The sequence below is a fragment of the Zea mays genome, chromosome 1, assembly GCF_902167145.1.
Source record: "Zea mays cultivar B73 chromosome 1, Zm-B73-REFERENCE-NAM-5.0, whole genome shotgun sequence".
Lineage (NCBI taxonomy): Eukaryota > Viridiplantae > Streptophyta > Magnoliopsida > Poales > Poaceae > Zea > Zea mays.
The window spans coordinates 21,689,997-21,711,636 of record NC_050096.1 but is presented as its reverse complement, the minus strand read 5'-3'; the positions used below and the strand labels follow the sequence as shown (position 1 = coordinate 21,711,636).

At 46.0% G+C, this 21,640-nt stretch overlaps 1 protein-coding gene across 1 annotated transcript; it reads left to right on the top strand.

Annotated features, from left to right (window-relative positions):
* Nucleotides 1-220: 220 nt before the first annotated feature.
* On the top strand, nt 221-18,584 carry LOC103632043 (CASP-like protein 5A2). Its single transcript, NM_001397150.1, has 3 exons — nt 221-855; nt 17,523-17,655; nt 18,110-18,584. The coding sequence occupies exons 1-3, from the start codon at nt 641-643 to the stop codon at nt 18,305-18,307; spliced, it is 546 nt and encodes a 181-aa protein (NP_001384079.1). The 5' UTR covers nt 221-640; the 3' UTR covers nt 18,308-18,584.
* Nucleotides 18,585-21,640: the final 3,056 nt, after the last annotated feature.

The window sequence follows — 21,640 nt, the reverse complement described above, 5'->3', positions numbered from 1 at the left end:
GGCAGCGAACCGAGTGCCCGTGTCGTGTCGTCCTTCGTTCCTAGCCCGGTTTCGGCTGCCTCGCTCTCAAGCAGGCACTGGCAGGCAGCCCGCCACCACATGCGCGCACCGCCACCGCTGGTCCCACGGCGCGGCACGCCGCGTCCGCTGTCGTTTCTTTTCGTCGCCGATGCGGAATAAACAAATCGCGTAGCCAGCCCAGCCCAACCACAGAGGCACAGGCACTGCCGGGGCAGGGCAGGGCAGGCCGTCAGGCACATCGGCACAGCAGCGCGAGCCGGCCTAGTCGGAGGAGAAAACCCCACACGCGCACACACTGGCTGGGTAGACGCCGCTCGCGCTCCGCCGCTAGAGGCTGCCTGTTTTGCTGCCGCCTCATTGCTTCGCTCCTCCTCCCTCGCCGCCGCCTCCTCGTGGCGAGCGAGTCGAATCCATTCCCTCCCACCCCACGGGCGCCGGCCGATACCGACCCAGAGCTCGGACGCGCCGAGGCGAGGCCACCGCCGGAAGCATTCTCGCCTGCTCGCCGCGGGGACGGTAGCTACCTAGGGGGGGGGGGGGGGGGGGGTAAGGAGGAGCGAGGCCGTCGCCCCGTCCGGTCTTCGTGTGCTGTGTTCAGCAGCTAGCAGTGCGTGCCGAGATGTTCGCGAGCCGGCCGGTGGTGCACCCGCTGGAGGTGGCGGCGCCCGCGCATCCGGTGCAGCAGCCGGCGCCGGGCGTTCTGATGAAGGACCTGCCCGGGATGCCGGGGACGCCCGGAGGCCTCGGCCTCCGCGTCCTGCAGCTCCTCTTCGCAGCCATCTCGCTGGCCGTCATGTCGTCCACCGCCGACTTCGCCAGTGTCTCCGCCTTCTGGTACGCCAGCTCTCTTCTGTTCCATCCACCACCTCACCATCTAGCTTCCTTCTCCAGTCGCATGCCTAGGATCTCGGAATCGCATTGTGGTTTTGGTGGTTCAGACAGGTAGTAGACCCGTTCGATCTGTGATGCTCAGCTACCCAAGCTGCTTATTAGGCCTTGTTCAGATGCTCAATCCGTGTGTATTGCATGGATTAGTGTGGAATTTACTTCAAATTCCACATCAATCCACCCCCGACACACATGGATTGAGATGGATAAAAGACATTGGGGTATTCACACTTGACGTTTCAGGTGGTTGGGTTGGGTGAGCTGTGAGCCTGTGAGCGGGGGACTTGCTGTTAAAGCTCCCAGGACCCCATGTGTTGGATTTTTTTTTTGCATAATTCGGCAATGGGGTGTGAAACCTTGGAGCTCCATTTCCGGCACGACGTGTGGGCAGTTATAGTGTGGTTGCTAGCGCCTGCTTGACGGGCATGTTTGGACTCCCTCCGGCCTCCGGGCAAGGATGCCAGGTGTTCGTTTTCGGGCGCTGGGGTAAAAGATGCTCGCCTTGCAACCGTCGGTCCTGTTGAATGGATAATGCACAGGTCCTACATATCGATCTACATACCCCGACACCCGTAGTTACATACACTACCCTCAAAATGGTTTTGCATGGTGGCAGTCAAAAATAACATGTTGAAAATTTCATTACTATTACAGAAATAACATAAACTGCTTCCTTTCTAGTTTCTTTTTGCCAAGTTATTCTTTGTTAAGATTATACCTTGTTGAAGATACCACAAGATTTTTTTTTTAAAAAAAATTTAAACTCGAATACGTAGGAGACCTGCGTATTATTATATTTTAAAAAGAAGAAAAAGGTATGAGGCCTGAAAACAAACAGAACACCCCAACACACCCCACACAAGCTCACACCCTTACGCACACCTGACACACCCTGCACTCCGACACCTCGTAAGGACATGGGGGGATAGTCCCTTCCATTAAACAGGATTAGTGGGTTGCCAGTGCATTGTGACGGCTCACAACAATACCCACATAAACTATCCACAAAAAAGATCTCAAGATTTTTTATTTATTGTCTCCGCTCTCTGCATAATATTTTTTTTATTTGACTAACTGATGTTATTGTTTACTCTATCCAGTATGTTTTGGTACAACACGACTAATAAAGTCAGTGATTAGAAGAGAGTTCACAACGACCGACTAAACGAATAAAGATTATAGAATGACATAATTCCACCATATAGAGACCAAATAAGACCAAGTTTGTGAGCTCAAGTTTCTAAAATAAGTCACATGAACTCAAACTTATAGAAAAGATAAATCAAAATATGGAGTGATTGCTAAAGCCAGTCATCAATAAAAACTGGATGCGCTCCATATAAATTATAGTACTTCATAGCAATTACTAACATTTGAAATCAACAAATAACCTTTCCTTTTACTGTTAGCGTGACAAATCATTGCTGCTCCATCTAATTCAGCAACCTCGAACACCATGGAGTCCATTGCGCCAATGTGGTATCAGAAATGACCTAATGCAATCAAGAGCCAAGAACACAAGGGACGAGCACCCTGTGGTAGTGCCTGCATGGATCTCCAAATCCTAACACATATTTTGCAGGATCCATGAGCCATTATCAGAAGAACACAAACCACGTGTAGACAATAAATAAAGTATTAACACACCCAAATTATGTTCAGTCCTTAGCACAACAAAAAGCTAACACCCAAAACAACAGAGGAACAACACAATAATTTTCGCAAAAGAATGTGTGACATGCACATAGAAGTGGTAGAAGCATACCGAGTCGACACTGTGGCAAGGGAAATGCCATGTAGACAGGCGATGCCGAGCCTGAGCATGATGTTCTACTGGTTAGACAGCTTCACCCAGTATCTCCTGCCCTTCTTCCATCAGGGCGTGGGTTCGAACCCCACCTCCTGCACCGCTTTTTAACATTTTACGCTGATTTAACCAAATGGGCCGACAAACTAACGGGCCGGACTGACACGGTCAGCAGGCCGACGTGCTGTGCCTGGGCCGGAGCTGTGGCCCGCGGGCGTCGGGCCTAGCGGGCCCGTGCACGTGGATGTTGTATGCGCGGAGGGGACAGACGTGCAACGGGTTAATCTAAAATAGATGTGAGAGGCTATTTGTAAAAATATTACACATGACGACTATTGAAACTGGTGTTTTAATATAGTAGAGATAAAAAACGCAAGTTCCTGCCCCTTGCCAAAATCCAGACAAATGTGTTCAACTAGATCTACACCACCGTCGCCAAGTATGCCTTTCCGTGCTTATCCATTTTGGAAAATAACTTCCTCCTTATTTTTCCTAGAGGTCCTGGTGGAGCACCTCATTTAGGGCTTGCTCGGTTATGGGTGGATTGAGGAGGATTGGAGGTGATTAAATCTATCCCTATTCAGTTTTGAATAGGAAGGGATTTAATCCCTCTCAATCCCCTCTAATCCCCTGCAACCGAACATGGCCTTAAATAGAAACACAACTCTTCCTATTTTTACGGGAGAGGCAATGGCGGGAGAGAGTCGAAGAAGCCTCCTTTTTGGCTCTCGATTTCACTCGGTTTTTATGGGCTGCTCTTCCTATTTTTATGAAAAATCTAGGAGAGAAGCCCGTTGTTTGGTAAATTTATTGAAGGAGATGTTGAGAGAGTCTTTGAAAGAGCCCTACCAAAGATGGCTTATGTGGGTACCTCCTCACTTACCTAAAAAATAAGAGTAAAAAAGGCAAGCTTGATGTGGACTAAAGACAGTTTAATTGTGGTGTCCACTTCATGCTATTTGTTGAGGACATAAATTGCTCCTCTAATCGGCGTAGAGTCGAGTAGAGATTGTTGTGGAAGACTAAACTAGATCTAATTCTAAGGCTAAATTACTCCTACTCCTAGGAAGTGGAAGAACGAAAAGGTAAAACTGATAAATAGATTTGATTTGATCGATTGTGAGGGTACAATCGGTCGTAGTCCTTCATCTATATAAAGGGGGAGGTCTACACTCGTTACAAGTCGTTTCCAGAGCTAATCCCGCGGTTTTAGCTAACAAATCCCGCAAGAAACTCGGAACCCTAACTGATTCTGCGCTAACAATCTCTACTCGACTCTACGCCGATTAGAGGAGCACCAGGCGGCCTGCCGACCTGGAGCTACCCCTTGGAACTCTCCTCCTCGACAGGATCACTCCCGGGGCGAGTTCTAGGGTTCTTCACGGAGAAGAAGACCCTCTGCGCTATCGCGGATCGTCCGGCCCCAGGCGCGGACCGTCCGGAAGTGTGCAGAGTAGGAGCCTCTCCTGCGCCAGGTCGCGGACTGTCTGGCCCTGTGACGCGGACCGTCCGTGCCTCCGCAGAGAGCCCCGCCAAACAGTCTGTTCTAGTGTTTGGCGCCCGGATCGGTGCCAACACACTTTTTGGCGACTTCGCTGGGGACAAGGGTGTCTAGATCTGCTAAAAATTGGCCCACAGATGGCCGGTTCCAAGGATCACACCAAGGTCTCCACCACCAACATCATCAAGCCAGCCATGGAGGCACTCCCGGCTGATGAGCAACAACCCTTTGAGGACCACGTAATGCGCGATGAGAAGGAGGTGATGCGGCAATGGAACGAACAACGCGACAAGGAGGAGGCGGAACTGCTGCATAAACTCTCCGAACGGCTCAAAGAGGCGGCGGAAAAGTACCCGTCACACTTCACGGTGGATCGCCACTAGAAGATCATCCCTCAAGGGGAGATCGATATGGAATCTCTCCTACCTCCGCTCCAGGCTCTTGCTGTAAGTGCTCCAGATCTATCTCCTACGACTTTCATGGAACAACGAGGAGATCAGTTAAAGCAATATGTAGATAATCTGTTAAAATGTATATACGTTCATACGAGAAATCAACGCTCCTAGTTTTCCCTCGCATGAGTCTAATACGGAGCCACCCGCGCCAAACACATCGGCTACAAATGGGTCACCCTTGGCCCAGCCATCATATGGCATGCCGATGCACACGTTCGTGTCATCATCACAGCCGTCGCCACCAGGCACGCGACAGGGTCTGGACAGTCGGACCGTCCGAGAGTCTTCTCAGACAATCCGGCTATGTTGCGGACCGTCCGGCGTATTCCGCCGGACCGTCCGACCCCACACAGGCCCGCACACGGATTACTCAGGTCGCGCCATATATGATCGGATCATCCGGGTACAACCCCGGACAATTCGGCCCTGTCGCGGACCGTCCGGTACCTTACACCGGACCGTCCGGATATGTCGCGGACCGTTCGGTACCTTACACCAGAGCGTCCGGATATGTCATCGATCGACCGACGTATTTCGCCGGATCGTCTAACTCTGCACGAGTCCACGCGCAGACCGCCCAAGTCGCGCCATACATGACCGGATCGTCCGGGTACAACCCTGGACCATTCGGCCCGATCGCGGACGATCCGGCCCCTTACGATGGACGGTCCGAGTACGAAACCACCCAGGCAGCACCATATACGGCCGGACAGTCCGTATATACCCTCGGACCGTTGGGCCCGGTCGTGGACCGTCCGGCCCCTTACGTGGGACCGTCCAGGTGTGTATACACAAAACCGAGAGTTGCACAATATACACAGTTCCCGCACCCATCGCAGCAACACTGGTGCCCCACCGGCGACATATTATAACCATGCCTTGCCACCACATGAACAAAGAGTTGAATATTCTTCGGCTACCAGGGAGGCAGAGAGATGTAGAGCAGGAGGTGGTGGCATTAATAGGACACCTAGCACACATCTCGGACATCCCTGGGAGGAAAGCCAGACACCTGAGATTTCCACCCACAAACTTAATGGTGGGCCGCCAGACATGGTGGAAAGAATTAGGGACGAGGTAGTCGGGTTGTTTAAAGATAAATTCGGTGTTAGTGTGTCAAGCATAGGGCAATCGTATCGAAAACCTTATAGTCACCAATTTGACGTCGTGCCATATCCGCAAGGGGTTAGGATACTGGACTTCTCCAAATTTTCCGATGAAGGCGGGAAGAGCACGCATGAGCACATAAGCCAGTACTTAGCACATCTAGGAGAATTGGCTGATAGGGAAGCCTATCGTGTTTGTTTATTCTCGCTATCTTTGACTGGTACCGCATTCGTGTGGTACGCAACCCTGCCACCTAACTCTATCAATTCTTGGGAGGAATTAGAACAGAAATTTCATGAACACTTCTTCTCAGGAGAACATGAGTTAGAATTAGCTGATTTAGCTTCAGTCCGACAAGGGCCTGAAGAATCGGTTAGTGACTATATCCGGAGGTTCCGGGATACTAGAAACCTATGTTTTTAGATCCATGTCGTGGAAAAACAACTAACAGGGCTGTTGGGGGTATGCTTCGTAGCCGAAGACCCTAAAAAAGAACACCTTCGAAAGGTCTTCTCAGAAGCAAGTGCCGAAGCTATTATTTATAAAGCTTCGGCGTAAAGACAAATCACAAGATGAAGGGTCGAACCGACTTAGAGACGAATTGACTTAAAGACCCATGTTGTTTTGTGTCATTATTGTAGTCGATTGAGAAGGGCATAAATGTAATTTTACGCAGATTGCATCCTGTGCCTATAAATAGGTGAACAGTGTCCTGACACTGTTCACGCGCTCCGGTAATCACGCATTGGGCATTTGCTTTTGCGCCACGCTGGTACTGTTGCTTACCTTCAAGCCGAAGGTACATTTGTAATTTGTTATTATTTCTATAATAATGAAATAGAAATGAAAAATAATAATAATCAGATGCTTATATTATTTTTCATATTTTATATAAATCCTTCTTCGTTATTTGTTGTGTTTATGAAGGTATGTCCTTCATAAACTTCGTCCGGAATTCATTATATCCCAAGGGAGATAATGCTTCGAAGGACGAAGTACTTTAATGTTTAACAATTTCTATGTTGCCTTGTTCTTAATTCATAGCTGTTAAGAACAAGTTCCCAACATTGGCGCCCACCTCCGGTGAACTCACATCCACTTGCTGAGCTGATGGCTTCGTTCAAAGCTGGAGTTGCTTCGGCTCCGAAGCTTGTGCTCTCGATAACAGGCGGTTCATGCTCAGAGCCGACTAACAAGAAACAGAAGAAGGAGGCACAGAGAAGAGTACAACATGTAGGGGTACAAGGACCCTTCATCAAGTCAAGATGGTCTCACATCCCGATTACCTTCTCTCAAGAGGATCTTCAGCTCAAGTATTACCCACACAATGATGCTATGGTTATCTCTTGTGTGATCAAAGGGTTTCTGGTCCACAATGTTTTGGTTGATACAGGTAGTGCAGCGGATATTATATTTGCTAAGGCCTTCAGACAGATGCAAGAGCCCGAAGACAAGATCCATGATGCCACACATCCACTTTGTGGCTTCGGAGGAAGGCAGATTGTAGCACTTGGCAAGATCACAATGCCAGTAACCTTCGAATTTATCAACAACACAAGGACTGAACAAGTTGTGTTTGATATTGTTGACATGGAATACCCTTACAATGCAATCATTGGTCGTGGTACTCTCAATGCTTTTGAAGCAATTCTCCATCCAGCATATCTTTGCATGAAGATACCTTCGGACCAAGGGCCCATTGCTATTCATGGAAGTCAGGAAGCTGCCAGAAGGGCTGAAGGAAACTGGACAGACTCAAAAGCAATCCATAACATAGATGGAGCTGAAGTTTATGAGCAATACAAGTACAGAAGGGAGAAAGCTGCTTCGGCCGATCAGCCGAAGCCCATGCTCTTATGTGATGACATAGCAGAGCAGAAAGTGCTATTGGTATCAACTGTCCGAGGAACAGGAGAAAACCTTGATAAGGTTTCTGTTCAACAACAAAGATGTTTTTGCATGGTCAGCTAATGATCTTTGCAGAGTCAACATGGATGTTATTGAACACTCGCTCAATGTTGATCCATCCTTCAGACCCAGAAAGCAGATGCTTCGGAAGATGTCTGACGACAAGGCCGAAGGTGCTCGCAATGAAGTGAAAAGACTCCTCAGCGCCGGAGTCATCAGAGAAGTAAAATACCCAGAATGGCTAGCCAACACTGTTATGGTAAAAAAGGCCAATGACAAATGGAGGATGTGTATTGATTTTACTGATCTCAACAAGGCTTATCCGAAAGATGAGTTTCCAATACCAAGGATAGATTCCTTAGTTGATGCAGCAGCTTCATCAGAGCTTATGAGTCTGTTGGATTGTTATTCAGGCTATCATCAAATTTGGATGAAGAAGAAGGATGAGCCAAAAACCAGCTTCATAACCCCTAGCGGAACATATTATTACCTTCGGATGCCTGAGGGGCTCAAGAATGCTGGAGGAAGCTTCAACAGAATGACAGCGAAGGTTCTTCATTCTCAGATAGGCAGAAATGTGCTAACTTATGTTGATGATATCATTATAAAAAGCACGAAGCAAGAAAATCACATTGCTGATCTGCAGGAGACTTTCGCTAATTTTAGACAGGCCGGTCTAAAGCTGAATCCAGAAAAGTGTGTTTTCGGAGTAAAGAAGGGGAAATTCCTTGGTTGCCTAGTTTCAACAAAAGGGATTGAGGCTAATCCAAATAAAATCGAAGCTATTCTTCGAATGGAACCACCAAGCACAAAGAAGGGGGCTCAGCGACTGACGGGAAGACTTGCACTCTGAACCGATTCATATCCAGATCAGCAGAGAGAAATCTACCATTTTTTGAAGTGCTGAAGTCAGCCGAAGTTTTTCAATGGGGACCAGTTCAGCAGAAAGCCTTCGACGAGCTGAAGCAGTATTTGATAGACCTAACGACATTAACTCCACCAATGCCAGGGGCTCCTCTGTGGTTATATGTGGCAGCTTCGCACTCAGCGGTAAGTGCGACACTTGTCCAAGAGAAGCTTGAAGGGCAAGTTAAAAAGCAAGCCCCAATATACTTCGTCTCCGAAGTTCTTAGTTTATCAAAGAAAAATTATACAGAGTTGGAGAAGGTGCTGTATGCTGTTTTGATGGCTTCCAGGAAGCTTCGACATTATTTTCAAGCATACAATATAATTGTCCCTTCCTCACAACCATTGAAGGATATTATGAGAAATAGAGAAGCTACTGAAAGGGTTGGAAAATGGGCCGCGGAACTCAATGAGTTTTGCATTGATTATGTGCATAGATCTTCGATTCAGTCCCAGGCGTTAGCAGACTTCATTGCTGACTGGACGCCAGGGGCTCAGGAAGAAGAAGCGAGCAAAGATGCCGAAGCTTGGACAGTATTCCGTGATGGTTCTTGGGGAACCTTCGGGGCAGGTGCAGCTGCCGTTTTAATTGCACCTTCAAAAGCTAGAACATGCTACGCAGTGAAACTTGATTTTAGTTGTACAAATAATATCGCTGAATACGAGGCTTTGCTCTGGCTTAATATTTTTTAGCCGAACTTTTCTATCACGCCATTTTATTGTTTCGGCTTGATATTTGTTGATATTCTCTACAGCTTGAAGTCTGATCCCTTCTATAGCATCTTTTGCCACAAAATAATCAGCTTCGTCTTCTGCCGAAGCCATTGTTCTTTTTGATCCCGCTTTAGCTTCTTCTGAGGTTATTGCTTCGTCACCAAACAACAATTTGAATGGTGTAAAACCCGTTGTCCTTGATATTGTTGTGTTGTGGCTCCACACCACTTTAATTAATTCGTCCGGCCACTTCCCCATGGGCTGATTGAAGATTAACTTCATTATTCCTGTCATTATGATGCCATTAGCCCTTTCAACAAGTCCATTTAACTCCGGATGCCGAACTGATGCAAAATGGATATTCGTGCCAATTTGTTCACAAAATTCTCTGAAAGCTTCGGAATCAAACTGCGTTCCATTGTCCACAGTAATGGCCTTCGGCACTCCGAAGCGACAAACAATATTTTGCCAGAAAAACTTTTGAACAGTAAGCGAAGTTATTGTGGCTAAAGGCTTTGCCTCAATCCATTTAGAAAAATATTCCACTGCCACTACAACATATCTTAAGTTCCCTTGTGCTGGTGGAAGTGGGCCTAGCAAATTAAGGCCTCATCTTTGCAATGGCCAAGTGGGCTGTATTAATTGAGTTAGAGACGAAGGTTGTTTTTGGTCTCTTGCACATTTTTGACAACCTTCGCATTTTTGAACTAATTCTGCTGCATCCGAAGCTGTTTTCGGCCAATAGAATCCTTGACGAAAAACCTTACCCAATAAAGGCCTGGATCCTATGTGAGATCCACACAGACCTGCATGTATTTCTTTCATCAGCTCTATACCTTCGGTTCTGGATAGACATTTGAGCAATGGAGAACAGACTCCATGCTTGTATAACTCCCCTTCTATTATTACATATGGACGAACTCTTGCCATTATTCTCTTTTGATAAGCTTCGTCATCTAAAAGGAAATTGCCCTGAAGAAAAGACATGATCTCCGTTCTTCAATCTTCGCTATAAACAGGAGATATATTGAGCACTGCTCTTTCAAGAAGATCAACCGAAGGTGCTTTTATTGTTTCAAAGAAAACATCCGAAGGTAATGGCAGCCCCTGTGCCGCTGACTTGCCTAGCAGATCAGCATGTTCATTTTCTCCTCGTGGAATATTCTTAACAGAGAACCCTTCGAAGGAGGCTTCAAGTCTTCGAACTGTATCCAGGTATTTTTCAAGCTTCAGATCTCTTGCTTTGCAACTTTTGTCAACATGGCCAGAAATAACTTGGGAATCGGTTTTTAGGACCGCCCTTCTTATCCCTATTGCTTTCAACTTCCGAAGACCCAAAAGCAAAGCCTCGTATTCAGCAATATTATTTGTACAACTAAAATCAAGTTTCACTGTGTAGCATGTTCTAACTTTTGAATGTGCAATTAAAACGGCAGCTGCACCTGCCCCGAAGGTTCCTCAAGAACCATCGCAGAATACTGTCCAAGCTTCGGCATCTTTGCTCGCTTCTTCTTCCTGAGCCCCTGGTGTCTAGTCAGCAATGAAGTCTGCTAACGCCTGGGACTGAATCGAAGATCTATGCACATAATCAATGCAAAACTCATTGAGTTCCGTGGCCCATTTTCCAACCCTTCCAGTAGCTTCTCTATTTCTCATAATATCCTTCAATGGTTGTGAGGAAGGGACAATTATATTGTATGCTTGAAAATAATGCCGAAGCTTCCTGGAAGCCATCAAAACAGCATACAACACCTTCTCCAACTCTGTATAATTTTTCTTTGATAAACTAAGAACTTCGGAGACGAAGTATATTGGGGCTTGCTTTTTGACTTGCCCTTCAAGCTTCTCTTGGACAAGTGCCGCACTTACCGCTGAGTGCGAAGCTACCACATATAACAACAGAGGAGCCCCTGGCATTGGTGGAGTTAATGTCGTTAGGTCTATCAAATACTGCTTCAGCTCGTCGAAGGCTTTCTGCTGAACTGGTCCCCATTGAAAAACTTCGGCTGACTTCAGCACTTCAAAAAATGGTAGATTTCTCTCTACTGATCTGGATATGAATCGGTTCAGAGTGCAAGTCTTCCCGTCAGTCGCTGAGCCCCCTTCTTTGTGCTTGGTGGTTCCATTCGAAGAATAGCTTCGATTTTATTTGGATTAGCCTCAATCCCTTTTGTTGAAACTAGGCAACCAAGTAATTTCCCCTTCTTTACTCCGAAAACACACTTTTCTGGATTCAGCTTTAGACCGGCCTGTCTAAAATTAGCGAAAGTCTCCTGCAGATCAGCAATGTGATTTTCTTGCTTCGTGCTTTTTATAATGATACCATCAACATAAGTTAGCACATTTCTGCCTATCTGAGAATGAAGAACCTTCACTGTCATTCTGCTGAAGCTTCCTCCAGCATTCTTGAGCCCCTCAGGCATCCGAAGGTAACAATATGTTCCGCTAGGGGTTATGAAGCTGGTTTTTGGCTCATCCTCTTTCTTCATCCAAATTTGATGATAGCCTGAATAACAATCCAACAGACTCATAAGCTCTGATGAAGCTGCTGCATTAACTAGGGAATCTATCCTTGGTAATGGAAACTCATCTTTCGGACAAGCCTTGTTGAGATCAGTAAAATCAATACACATCCTCCATTTGCCATTGGCCTTTTTTACCATAACAATGTTGGCTAGCCATTCTGGGTATTTTACTTCTCTGATGACTCCGGCGCTGAGGAGTCTTTTCACTTCATTGCGAGCACCTTCGGCCTTGTCGTCAGACATCTTCCGAAGCCTCTGCTTTCTGGGTCTGAAGGATGGATCAACATTGAGCGAGTGTTCAATAACATCCCTGTTGACTCCGCAAAGATAATTAGCTGACCATGCAAAAACATCTTTGTTGTTGAACAGAAACCTTATCAAGGTTTTCTCCTGTTCCTCGGACAGTTGAGATCCCAATAGCACCTTCTGCTCTGCTATGTCATCACATAAGAGCATGGGCTTCGGCTGATCGGCCGAAGCAGCTTTCTCCCTTCTGTACTTGTATTGCTCATAAACTTCAGCTCCATCTATGTTATGGATTGCTTTTGAGTCTGTCCAGTTTCCTTCGGCCCTTCTGGCAGCTTTCTGACTTCCATGAATAGCAATGGGCCCTTGGTCCGAAGGTATCTTCATGCAAAGATATGCTGGATGGAGAATTGCTTCAAAAGCATTGAGAGTACCACGACCAATGATTGCATTGTAAGGGTATTCCATGTCAACAATATCAAACACAACTTGTTCAGTCCTTGTGTTGTTGATAAATTCGAAGGTTACTGGCATTGTGATCTTGCCAAGTGCTACAATCTGTCTTCCTCCGAAGCCACAAAGGGGATGTGTGGCATCATGGATCTTGTCTTCGAGCTCTTGCATCTGTCTGAAGGCCTTAGCAAATATAATATCCGCTGCACTACCTGTATCAACCAAAACATTGTGGACCAGAAACCCTTTGATCACACAAGAGATAACCATAACATCATTGTGTGGGTAATCCTTGAGCTGAAGATCCTCTTGAGAGAAGGTAATCGGGATGTGAGACCATCTTGACTTGATGAAGGGTCCTTGTACCCCTACATGTTGTACTCTTCTCTGTGCCTCCTTCTTTTGTTTCTTGTTAGCCGGCTCTGAGCATGAACCGCCTGTTATCGGGGGCACAAGCTTCGGAGCCGAAGCAACTCCAGCTTTGAACGAAGCCATCAGCTCAGCAAGTGGATGTGAGTTCACCGGAGGTGGGCGCCAATGTTGGGGACTTGTTCTTAACAGCTATGAATTAAGAACAAGGCAACAAAGAAATTGTTAAACATTAAAGTCCTTCGTCCTTCGAAGCATTATCTCACTTGGGATATAATGAATTCCGGACGAAGGTTATGAAGGACATACATTCATAAACACAACAAATAACGAAGAAGGATTTATATAAAATATGAAAAATAATATAAACATCTGATTATTATTATTTTTCATTTCTATTTCATTATTATAGAAATAATAACAAATTACAAATGTACCTTCGGCTTGAAGGTAAGTAACAGTACCAGCGTGGCGCAAAAGCAAATGCCCAATGCGTGATTACCGGAGCGCGTGAACAGTGCCGGGACACTGTTTACCTATTTATAGGCATAGGATGCAATCTGCGCAAAATTACATTTATGCCCTTCTCAATCGACTACAATAATGACACAAAACAACATGGGTCTTTAAGTCAATTCGTCTCTAAGTCGGTTCGACCCTTCATCTTGTGATTTATCTTTACGCCGAAGCTTTATAAATAATAGCTTCGGCACTTGCTTCTGAGAAGACCTTTCGAAGGTGTTCTTTTTTAGGGTCTTCGGCTACGAAGCATACCCCCAACAGTTGGCTTTCAATGGGTTGCGACCTTACTTAAAAGAGAAATTAGATGATACCCAATTCTTTTCATTAGTACACTTGCACCAGCGGGCTTTGACCTGTGAAAGCCGAAGTAAAGAAGCATCAAAATCGGCTAGCCATAAGATGCATCTAGTAGGGTGCGATAATTCAGATGATGAATCCATAGATGTATATACCACCGAACTTGTTTGGCCAGCACAGGCTAAACCTTCTTCATGTTCTTCTTTACAGTCGATTCAAATGAATCGGCAAGAAGAAGTTAAATTTACTTTTAATGTTGCCAAATGCGATAAAATATTTGATGAACTGTTAAAAAATGGCAACATTAAATTAATGCATACTATTCCTTCTCTTGATGAATTGAAAAGGCATGCTTACTGCAAATGACATAATTCTTTTTCTCATGCCACCAATAATTGTAACGTTTTCCGAAGACAGATACAATCGGCCATAAATGAGGGACGGTTGAGTTTTCAGGAGATGCAAGTGGACACACAACAATTTCCTATCATTACAATAGAGCTAGCAAGCAAAAGGGTCTTGGTTCGGCCAGAAGTGGTCGATAAAGGCAAAAGAAAAAAACATCATCATTGGTGATCCTCGCACGTCGAATATATCACAAGGAGAAATTGCTTGGAAAGCTTCGGACAAAAAGACTAACAAGTCCGAAGGCACCGGGGGGCAGACTCAATCAAACAGTCGAGCAAGGGTCCCTGCCTCGAGCATAGCGGACTGTCCAGCACCTGCGCGTGGACGGTCCGATGCTCATGCAGACGGTCCGGCCAACCAAACCGGACAGTCCACCCATGGACAAAGGCACCAGCCTCCACATAAAGCAAAGAAGGGGATGTAGGGGCAAAGCACATGTAACGCACATGGTCGGTTAGTCAAAGCCGACCCTACTTTTGATCAATTGCTCTCCAAATATGCTAGCAAAAAGGTCGTTCTATGCAATCGGCCAGCGAAGAAACCCCGAACAAAATAGCCGAATAAGACGATCCGAAAGGTGACGCAGCATGCATCGCCTATTCACCCAACAGTGCCAGCATACTTTCCACCCACCTATTCATCGTCGATGCGTTATCCTGTTCAAATATGGAATGGTACGACGATAAACCCATGGTACATGCATACTGCCTTTGTCTATTCAGGCTGGGTGGCACCCCCATTCTATTCCGTTTGATCTATTGATCAAATGGTCACGGCCGAGAAAGATGCAATCCGAAACGACCTTTATGCATTGGGGCTTTATTGAATGATCACCATATTGGATTGAAAAAGCCGCTGACTTGCATCAGGCTTAGTTCATATGCTTTTGGTTCGTCAACCTCCACCAAAAGGCAGGGGGCGTATGTTAAGGACGTAAATTGGCCGTGCGGACGGTCCGGCCCTGATGCTGGACGGTCCGCGGTCCGGACGGTCTGTGGTGGTGGCGTGGACCGTCCGCGCGTGCGCAGAATCAGTTAGGGTTCCGAGTTTCTTGCGGGATTTGTTAGCTAAAACCACGAGATTAGCTCGAGAAACGACTTGTAACTGGTCCAGACCTCCCCCTTTATATAGATGAAGGGCTACGGCCGATTGAACCCCCACAATCGATCAAATCAAATCTATTTATCAGTTTTACCTTTTCGTTCTTCCAATTCCTAGGAGTAGGAGTAATTTAGCCTTAGGATTAGATCTAGTTTAGTCTTCCACAACAATCTTTACTCAACTCTACGCCGATTAGAGGAGCACCGGGCGGCCTGTCGACCTGGAGCTTCCCCTTGGAACTCTACTCCTCGACGGGATCTCTCCCGGGGCGAGTTCTAGGGTTCTTCGCGGAGAAGAAGACCCTCTGCGCTATCGCGGACCGTCCGGCCCCAGGCGCGGACCGTCCGGAAGTGTGCAGAGGAGGAGCCGCTCCTGCGCCAGGTCGCGGACTATCCGGCCCTGTGCCGCGGACCGTTCGCGCCTCCGCAGAGAGCCCCGCCAGGCGGTCTGTTCCCGTGTTTGGCGTCCGGATCGGTGCCAACACTATCAACATCCATTCTAACTGTCGTAATTTTCTTTAGCCATTGCCCACTGGGCTCAAGGGGTAATGCTATGTCCAACAGCGCAGCACGCTATCCCACCCCGCATGCGAAAAAAGGGCTCACTGGTCACTGTAGACGTCTCCAACAGAGCGTGGATGTGGAACTGAAAACGGTTTTTTTCGCGTTCGCATTGGGGGTCCGCTAGAAGCAAACTTCTCACATCGCGACATGAGTTGTGGGCCACGATGCAGAAACTGAAAAAATTCCGCATTCGTATTCAGCTTTTGCTCGTCCCTTGGCTAAGTCCTTGCCGCTCCGCCCCATGTCCTCCTCCGCCTCCTCGGGATCGGAAGTGGTGGCGGCGGTGATCGGGATCGGAGGTGGAGGGGCTTTTGGGTGTTTGTTGTGATGAGGGAGGGGGGATTTAATAGCGTGAGTAAAAACGGCCGCTCTCTTTATCCGGTTATTCCTCGTGCTGCTTAACAACTTTCTTTCTTCCATGGCGCATGGTTACACACGACGCACGAAACTTGTGCTACTGAGTAGAGATAGAGATTGTTTGTATGACTGCTGGGTTGAATTAAGACGAGCTGGGACTGGACAAAAAATAGGGATTTTGTTAATAAGTAGCCTTGTCATTACACACATTGGTTATCTCAAAAATATGGTATAGAGCATTCTCCATTGTACATTTTTGGGTGAATGTCAAGCCATTGCATTATTACCATGGTGTCACTGGGATTCCAATAACATATAATCATCAAATCCGTTCTTCTTAGTGAGTAGCACCACTATGTTTGGATAAGTCCCAAGTTAGCCAAGCCAAGTTTTTGCTACTCTTACCAGAGTTAGCCACCATTTAGTTGGGATGCCAAAATTTAGCCTGGCAGCCTTCCCCTTTGTCCACCTTAGTTCATTTTGGTGGCCAAAGTTGGCAAAATACAAGGCCACTAATTTGCTGGCTAAAATTTGGCTTGGTTGGTGCAAACTAAAACACATCATAAATATTCAGCCCTTTCTTGTTTGCCAGGATAAATGTCCTTTTTCATATGATAAGCATGGGTAATCATGGCACTCCATTACCTCACAAAATGATTTCTGGTACAAATATGGTATTTCATTATAAAACTATGCTCAATTGATGTCCAATCTTTTGAATGGATTATGTAGTTAATTTCTTAAGAATTATCATAAAAGTTATCTTGCTAATCACTGCTCCAATATGGAACATTTTTAATTCGTACAAGTACAGTATGACTCCTGAATCCTAAGAGGAAGGGATTTTTTTAATTGTCTTAAAACAAATATCTTCTTAGTTTAGTTAATATTTCTTCTTAGGCATGTAGGTATTTCCTGTTTGTTACTTATTTGATGATTAAGGACTGTAAAAAAACTAGAAATTGTTTTTTTTTCGTGGTGTCATTTTGTTATGCATCTTAATTTAATTTATTTTACTATGATCGTGGTTGGTACTTTTGCTGACTCAGAAAACAGGGACAGTGTTGGTGGGTCAAAATGACAATTTTACTGTGTTATTCTTCTTTTGTGGTTGTCGAAGCAAATTCATGTCTTCCGTATGCTGCATTCTGGCATAGTCAACTTCAAGCATTTCCAGCCTCATTATTTTAGTTTTGTTCTGTGTATAACAAACTGATGGTTTGCTCCTTTTGCCAGCTACTTAATTACAACAACCGTCTTGCAATGTGTGTGGAGCATTTCCATTCTAGCATAGTCAACTTCAAGCATTTCCAGCCTCATTATTTTAGTTTTTGTTTTGTGTATAACAAACTGATGGTTTGCTCCTTTTGCCAGCTACTTAATTACAACAACCGTCTTGCAATGTGTGTGGAGCCTTACGGTAGCTATTGTGGACATATATGCACTGCTTGTTAAGCGTTGTTTACGAAATCGTCGGGCTGTTACTCTCTTTTCCATTGGAGACGGGGTACGTAAAATATTGTACTTGTTCTTCATGGTGCTGTTAAAAATCTTTTAAGGGCTAGTTTGAGAACTCCAATTTTTCAAGGGATTTCTATTTTCATAAGGGAAAATGAACTAATTTCCTTTGGGAAAATGAGGTTCTCAAACTAGCCCTAAGTCAAACTTTCATAATATTTCTAATATTTACAGATAAGTTCTGTTGGACAAATTTTCAAGTCTACTCTGCAGTGACCTAACCACAACAAACAAAAAGTACCATATAACTGGGTCTCTGACACTCTTTTGACAATATAGTGATTTTCTGATGTAGAATATTAGATATGTAGCGCGAAGAAATCGAAATAAGTTGTCAGATCTTACAGTCGAATGAAATATTGCCTCTCACGAACCATAGATTTGCTTAGGGGAGCTAGGACCGCATTTATCTTCTGATTCAGTGTATTCTTATTTGACGGCAGATCACATGGCTAGTGTCCTTATCTGGAGCATGCGCTGCGGCAGGAATCACCGTCCTGATCGACGCAGATCTGATCATGTGCTCAGAGAACCCTTGTGCTAGTTTTCAGACTGCAGTGGCAATGGGGTTCATGTGCTGTTTCTCTCTCTTACCATCCTTTCTCCTGAACTTTTATTCGATCGCATCTAGTCACGGCTAGCTGAAAAGAAAGAGGAGGATAGAACCTGATATCGGAGCAGTTTGAGCATCCAATTGCGGTTTTAGTGACAACAGGATAGAGTGGCACAGCTGTTAGTGTTAGAATTGGAAGGTGAAATATGTGTATGGCTCACCATATCTAGTTTAACCTGTAAAAAAGAAATAGGGAACGGCCTGTTTGGCCGCAGCTGCATTACCTTGCAGTTCTATGTGGTACTACTATGTAAAATGCTTGAAAATGTTATAGTTTTAACGTGTCCTGACTCTTCAACCATGTATATTGCGAGTGAAGAGGATGGGAAATGGTGCTGAAGAATTTCGTAGCAGTTCATGGCAGGACTCACTTCCGTATTCTGTTGCAGCTGATCTGATCTTTGTGAAGGAGTATCTAAATTCTCGATTGTGGGACATGGCGATCTCACAATCAACCACAGGTCGTCTCAGGTGACTCGGGGGTGACACCCGCCGTTGTCGCTAAAACCTGACCAGGGCAGATCTCCGGCCGCTGCCGCTGCGCACAGACGAGTGCTGGTGGTGGCCCGCCAAAGCTCTAAACATGTACCACCGACCAATCTAATCCGACCTATCCCGAAAAAACCTGGACCCACTCTATCATTGTAACGAGTGGATATAAACCATAAATTTTGACCTGTAATAATTCACGGGTCAGATACGATTTATGAATTTTTACCCAAAACTCAATTAAATCGAAAACCCAACCAAAGCCCAAAAAAATCAATCCAACCTAAAAAAGCCCGCCCTTACACGTCTAATAAGGTGGTATAGGCCAACCTAACCTAACACTAAATATAGATCGAATACGGACCATGCCACACAATCCATGACCCGACCTTCCGTCGACGTTCGAACAGGTCTAGCCTAAAAGGTTGCCTCTAGTTCCTCCCCCTCCTTTACCCTGTTCCCATCTCGCCCTGTTGCGTCCTCTCCGGTGCTGCTGCACGTGGCCGGAACCGCCATGACCTCACTCCAACACTTCCTCGCCATCAAACCGGTTGTCGGGAAAGGGGGGGGCAGGGAGTTGCTGGTGCCGAGGCGACCATCATGGATGAGGAGTCGTGGTACCTCGTTAGCAAGTACAAGAGACTCTCCGTAGGATGAAAATATATATTCATTCAGATACCAATTTTTTGTTCTTTTTCTTTGATTGCGAATAAAATAAGATATATAATTTGCTACGCAAATTCGTTTTCTTGATTTTAGCATTGATTGTGTAAATATGGCTGGGCTTGAGCTCATGGTCCTTGCTCGCACATGAGACAAAGTGGGAGTGGACGACGAGTCGATTGCCCCGTCGGCAATCCAATACCGCCCATGCCTCTTGCCTCCTCCGACCTTCATGAGGACATCCCCATCGATGTTCTCGGTCCTCAGATCGTAATCTGGCCCACGGACCTCCTGTGCCATGGCAGTGTACTCACTTAGCCGGTTGTAGACGGTGGGGTTGCTATACGCCTCAGGCCCGTCCTCTGGGTTGTAGGTGACGTCGGACGTCGCCTTGCCCTGTGGGCCATAGCATACGCCGAGAAGATGGAGCAAGGTTGGCCACCATGTGACGCCGACTGCAAGAAAACCAACGAGATAGTTAAAAATCATGTCTAATCCAGAGTTATATACCTAAATAAAAAGAGGGCGTACCCATGCTTCTGTATATTTGCCGATGCTGTGGCTACCTTATTGGTGGGAGGGACCTTGCATCATCAGACGTTGTTCCCGGCTAGCGTTGTGCACCTCGTCCCACTCAGGCGAGCACCACCTATCCACCATCTGCTGTCAGCACTTAGGATGCGCGACACACCAATAAGGAACCATCTACAAAGTAAAACAAGTACACTGCATATCAGCAGATAAAATTAAGCAAATTTTGTCATGAATATTAAAGTTCCGTATTTACCTGCAAGTACTGGTCCTGAGTCAACGACATGGTTCGAGCGTCCTGCTTGTCACCTTCTCCCCAAGGACGAAGCCGTGGTAACTGACGATGGCCTGGATTCGCGCCTCGTAGTGCATGTCCACGACGAGCTTCTTACAGCTCGTGGTGGCCACCACATCCGCCCTGGCCTCGTATCCAGCCTCGCATCTAAAGAAATCCTGCATATATACAGAGACTATATATGTATCCATACATTATTTCAAGAATGTGCAACGAATGCGACATATTTTACAATATAGAAAGATTTACCCACAACTCTTGATTCACCCGCTCCGCCTTGTTGTTGAATTCCCCGTCGTCTCGATCTACTGCATCGGGGGCGACGACGTAGTCGTCAAAGGTGTAGGCTGGGTCTGTCACTCCGGCGTACTCAACTAGTCCAGGGAAGTGTTCCCTGCATAGAAGGCCGAGGATGCCATTGGGGTTGCGGCTGTGACCCCCCCTGCATTCTCCACAACCTTCCAAGATATGTCCAAGTGATAAATAAAAAGTATTAGTTTATATTATGAATTTGAACACATAATATGAAAAAGCAGCGATGACATCTAAAGTTACATGCCTCTCCCCATCGGATCAAATCAGCGGCACCCTGTCATGAAGTATGGGACGTTGAGAGAGACTCGTGGGACCTCGCAAGTAGACGTTCCTCAAACCTGAGGCATCCCGCTGAGCGTCGTCATCGTCCTGCTGCACCGCATCGATTGCGACCTGCTACTCCACCTGTTGTTGGGCGTCGCCGTCCTGTTGTGCCTCCTCCACCGTCCTACGGGTGCTCCTCCCCCCTCCTCGTCCGCATCCCACCGCCCACCATCTTTGTCCAACAACCTGCAATTAAGAGTAAGCAAATAAGCACATATAAAAAATATGTATTTAGAAATATGTGCAAAATAAAAGAATATAGCATTACATCAATTAAAAATAATCTTCATATGTGTCGGCGTTAGCCGGATCATAAGTCTCATCATCACTATCAACCATTTCATACTCAACACCATCTGAAGACGCAAGTTCGTCATTAATGTCAATGCCTTCAAGGATTTCTAGGCCATTCTTGTTTTGCACCTCATCCTCCTCCTCATCAACAATCATTTCAATATCTACTTAAATTCCCATAGCTTCGGTTAAGTCTATCTCAAATCGCCCTTCTAGCCCATCTTCTTGAAAGAACTCTTCGTCATATGTGTCCGGATTTAAGTTATAATCTTCATCGTTTGGAACAAGTAATTTACCGTGCGCTGATAATATTCCTCGGTCATGTATAGACGCTAGATCCTAGGTATGATCAGAAGGTGGCGTAGGATTGTCACGGGGATGTCGAGCTATCTCTTCTGTACATCACCAGAGTCTTCCTCCACGAACCTAGACTATTTACACTTTGGACAG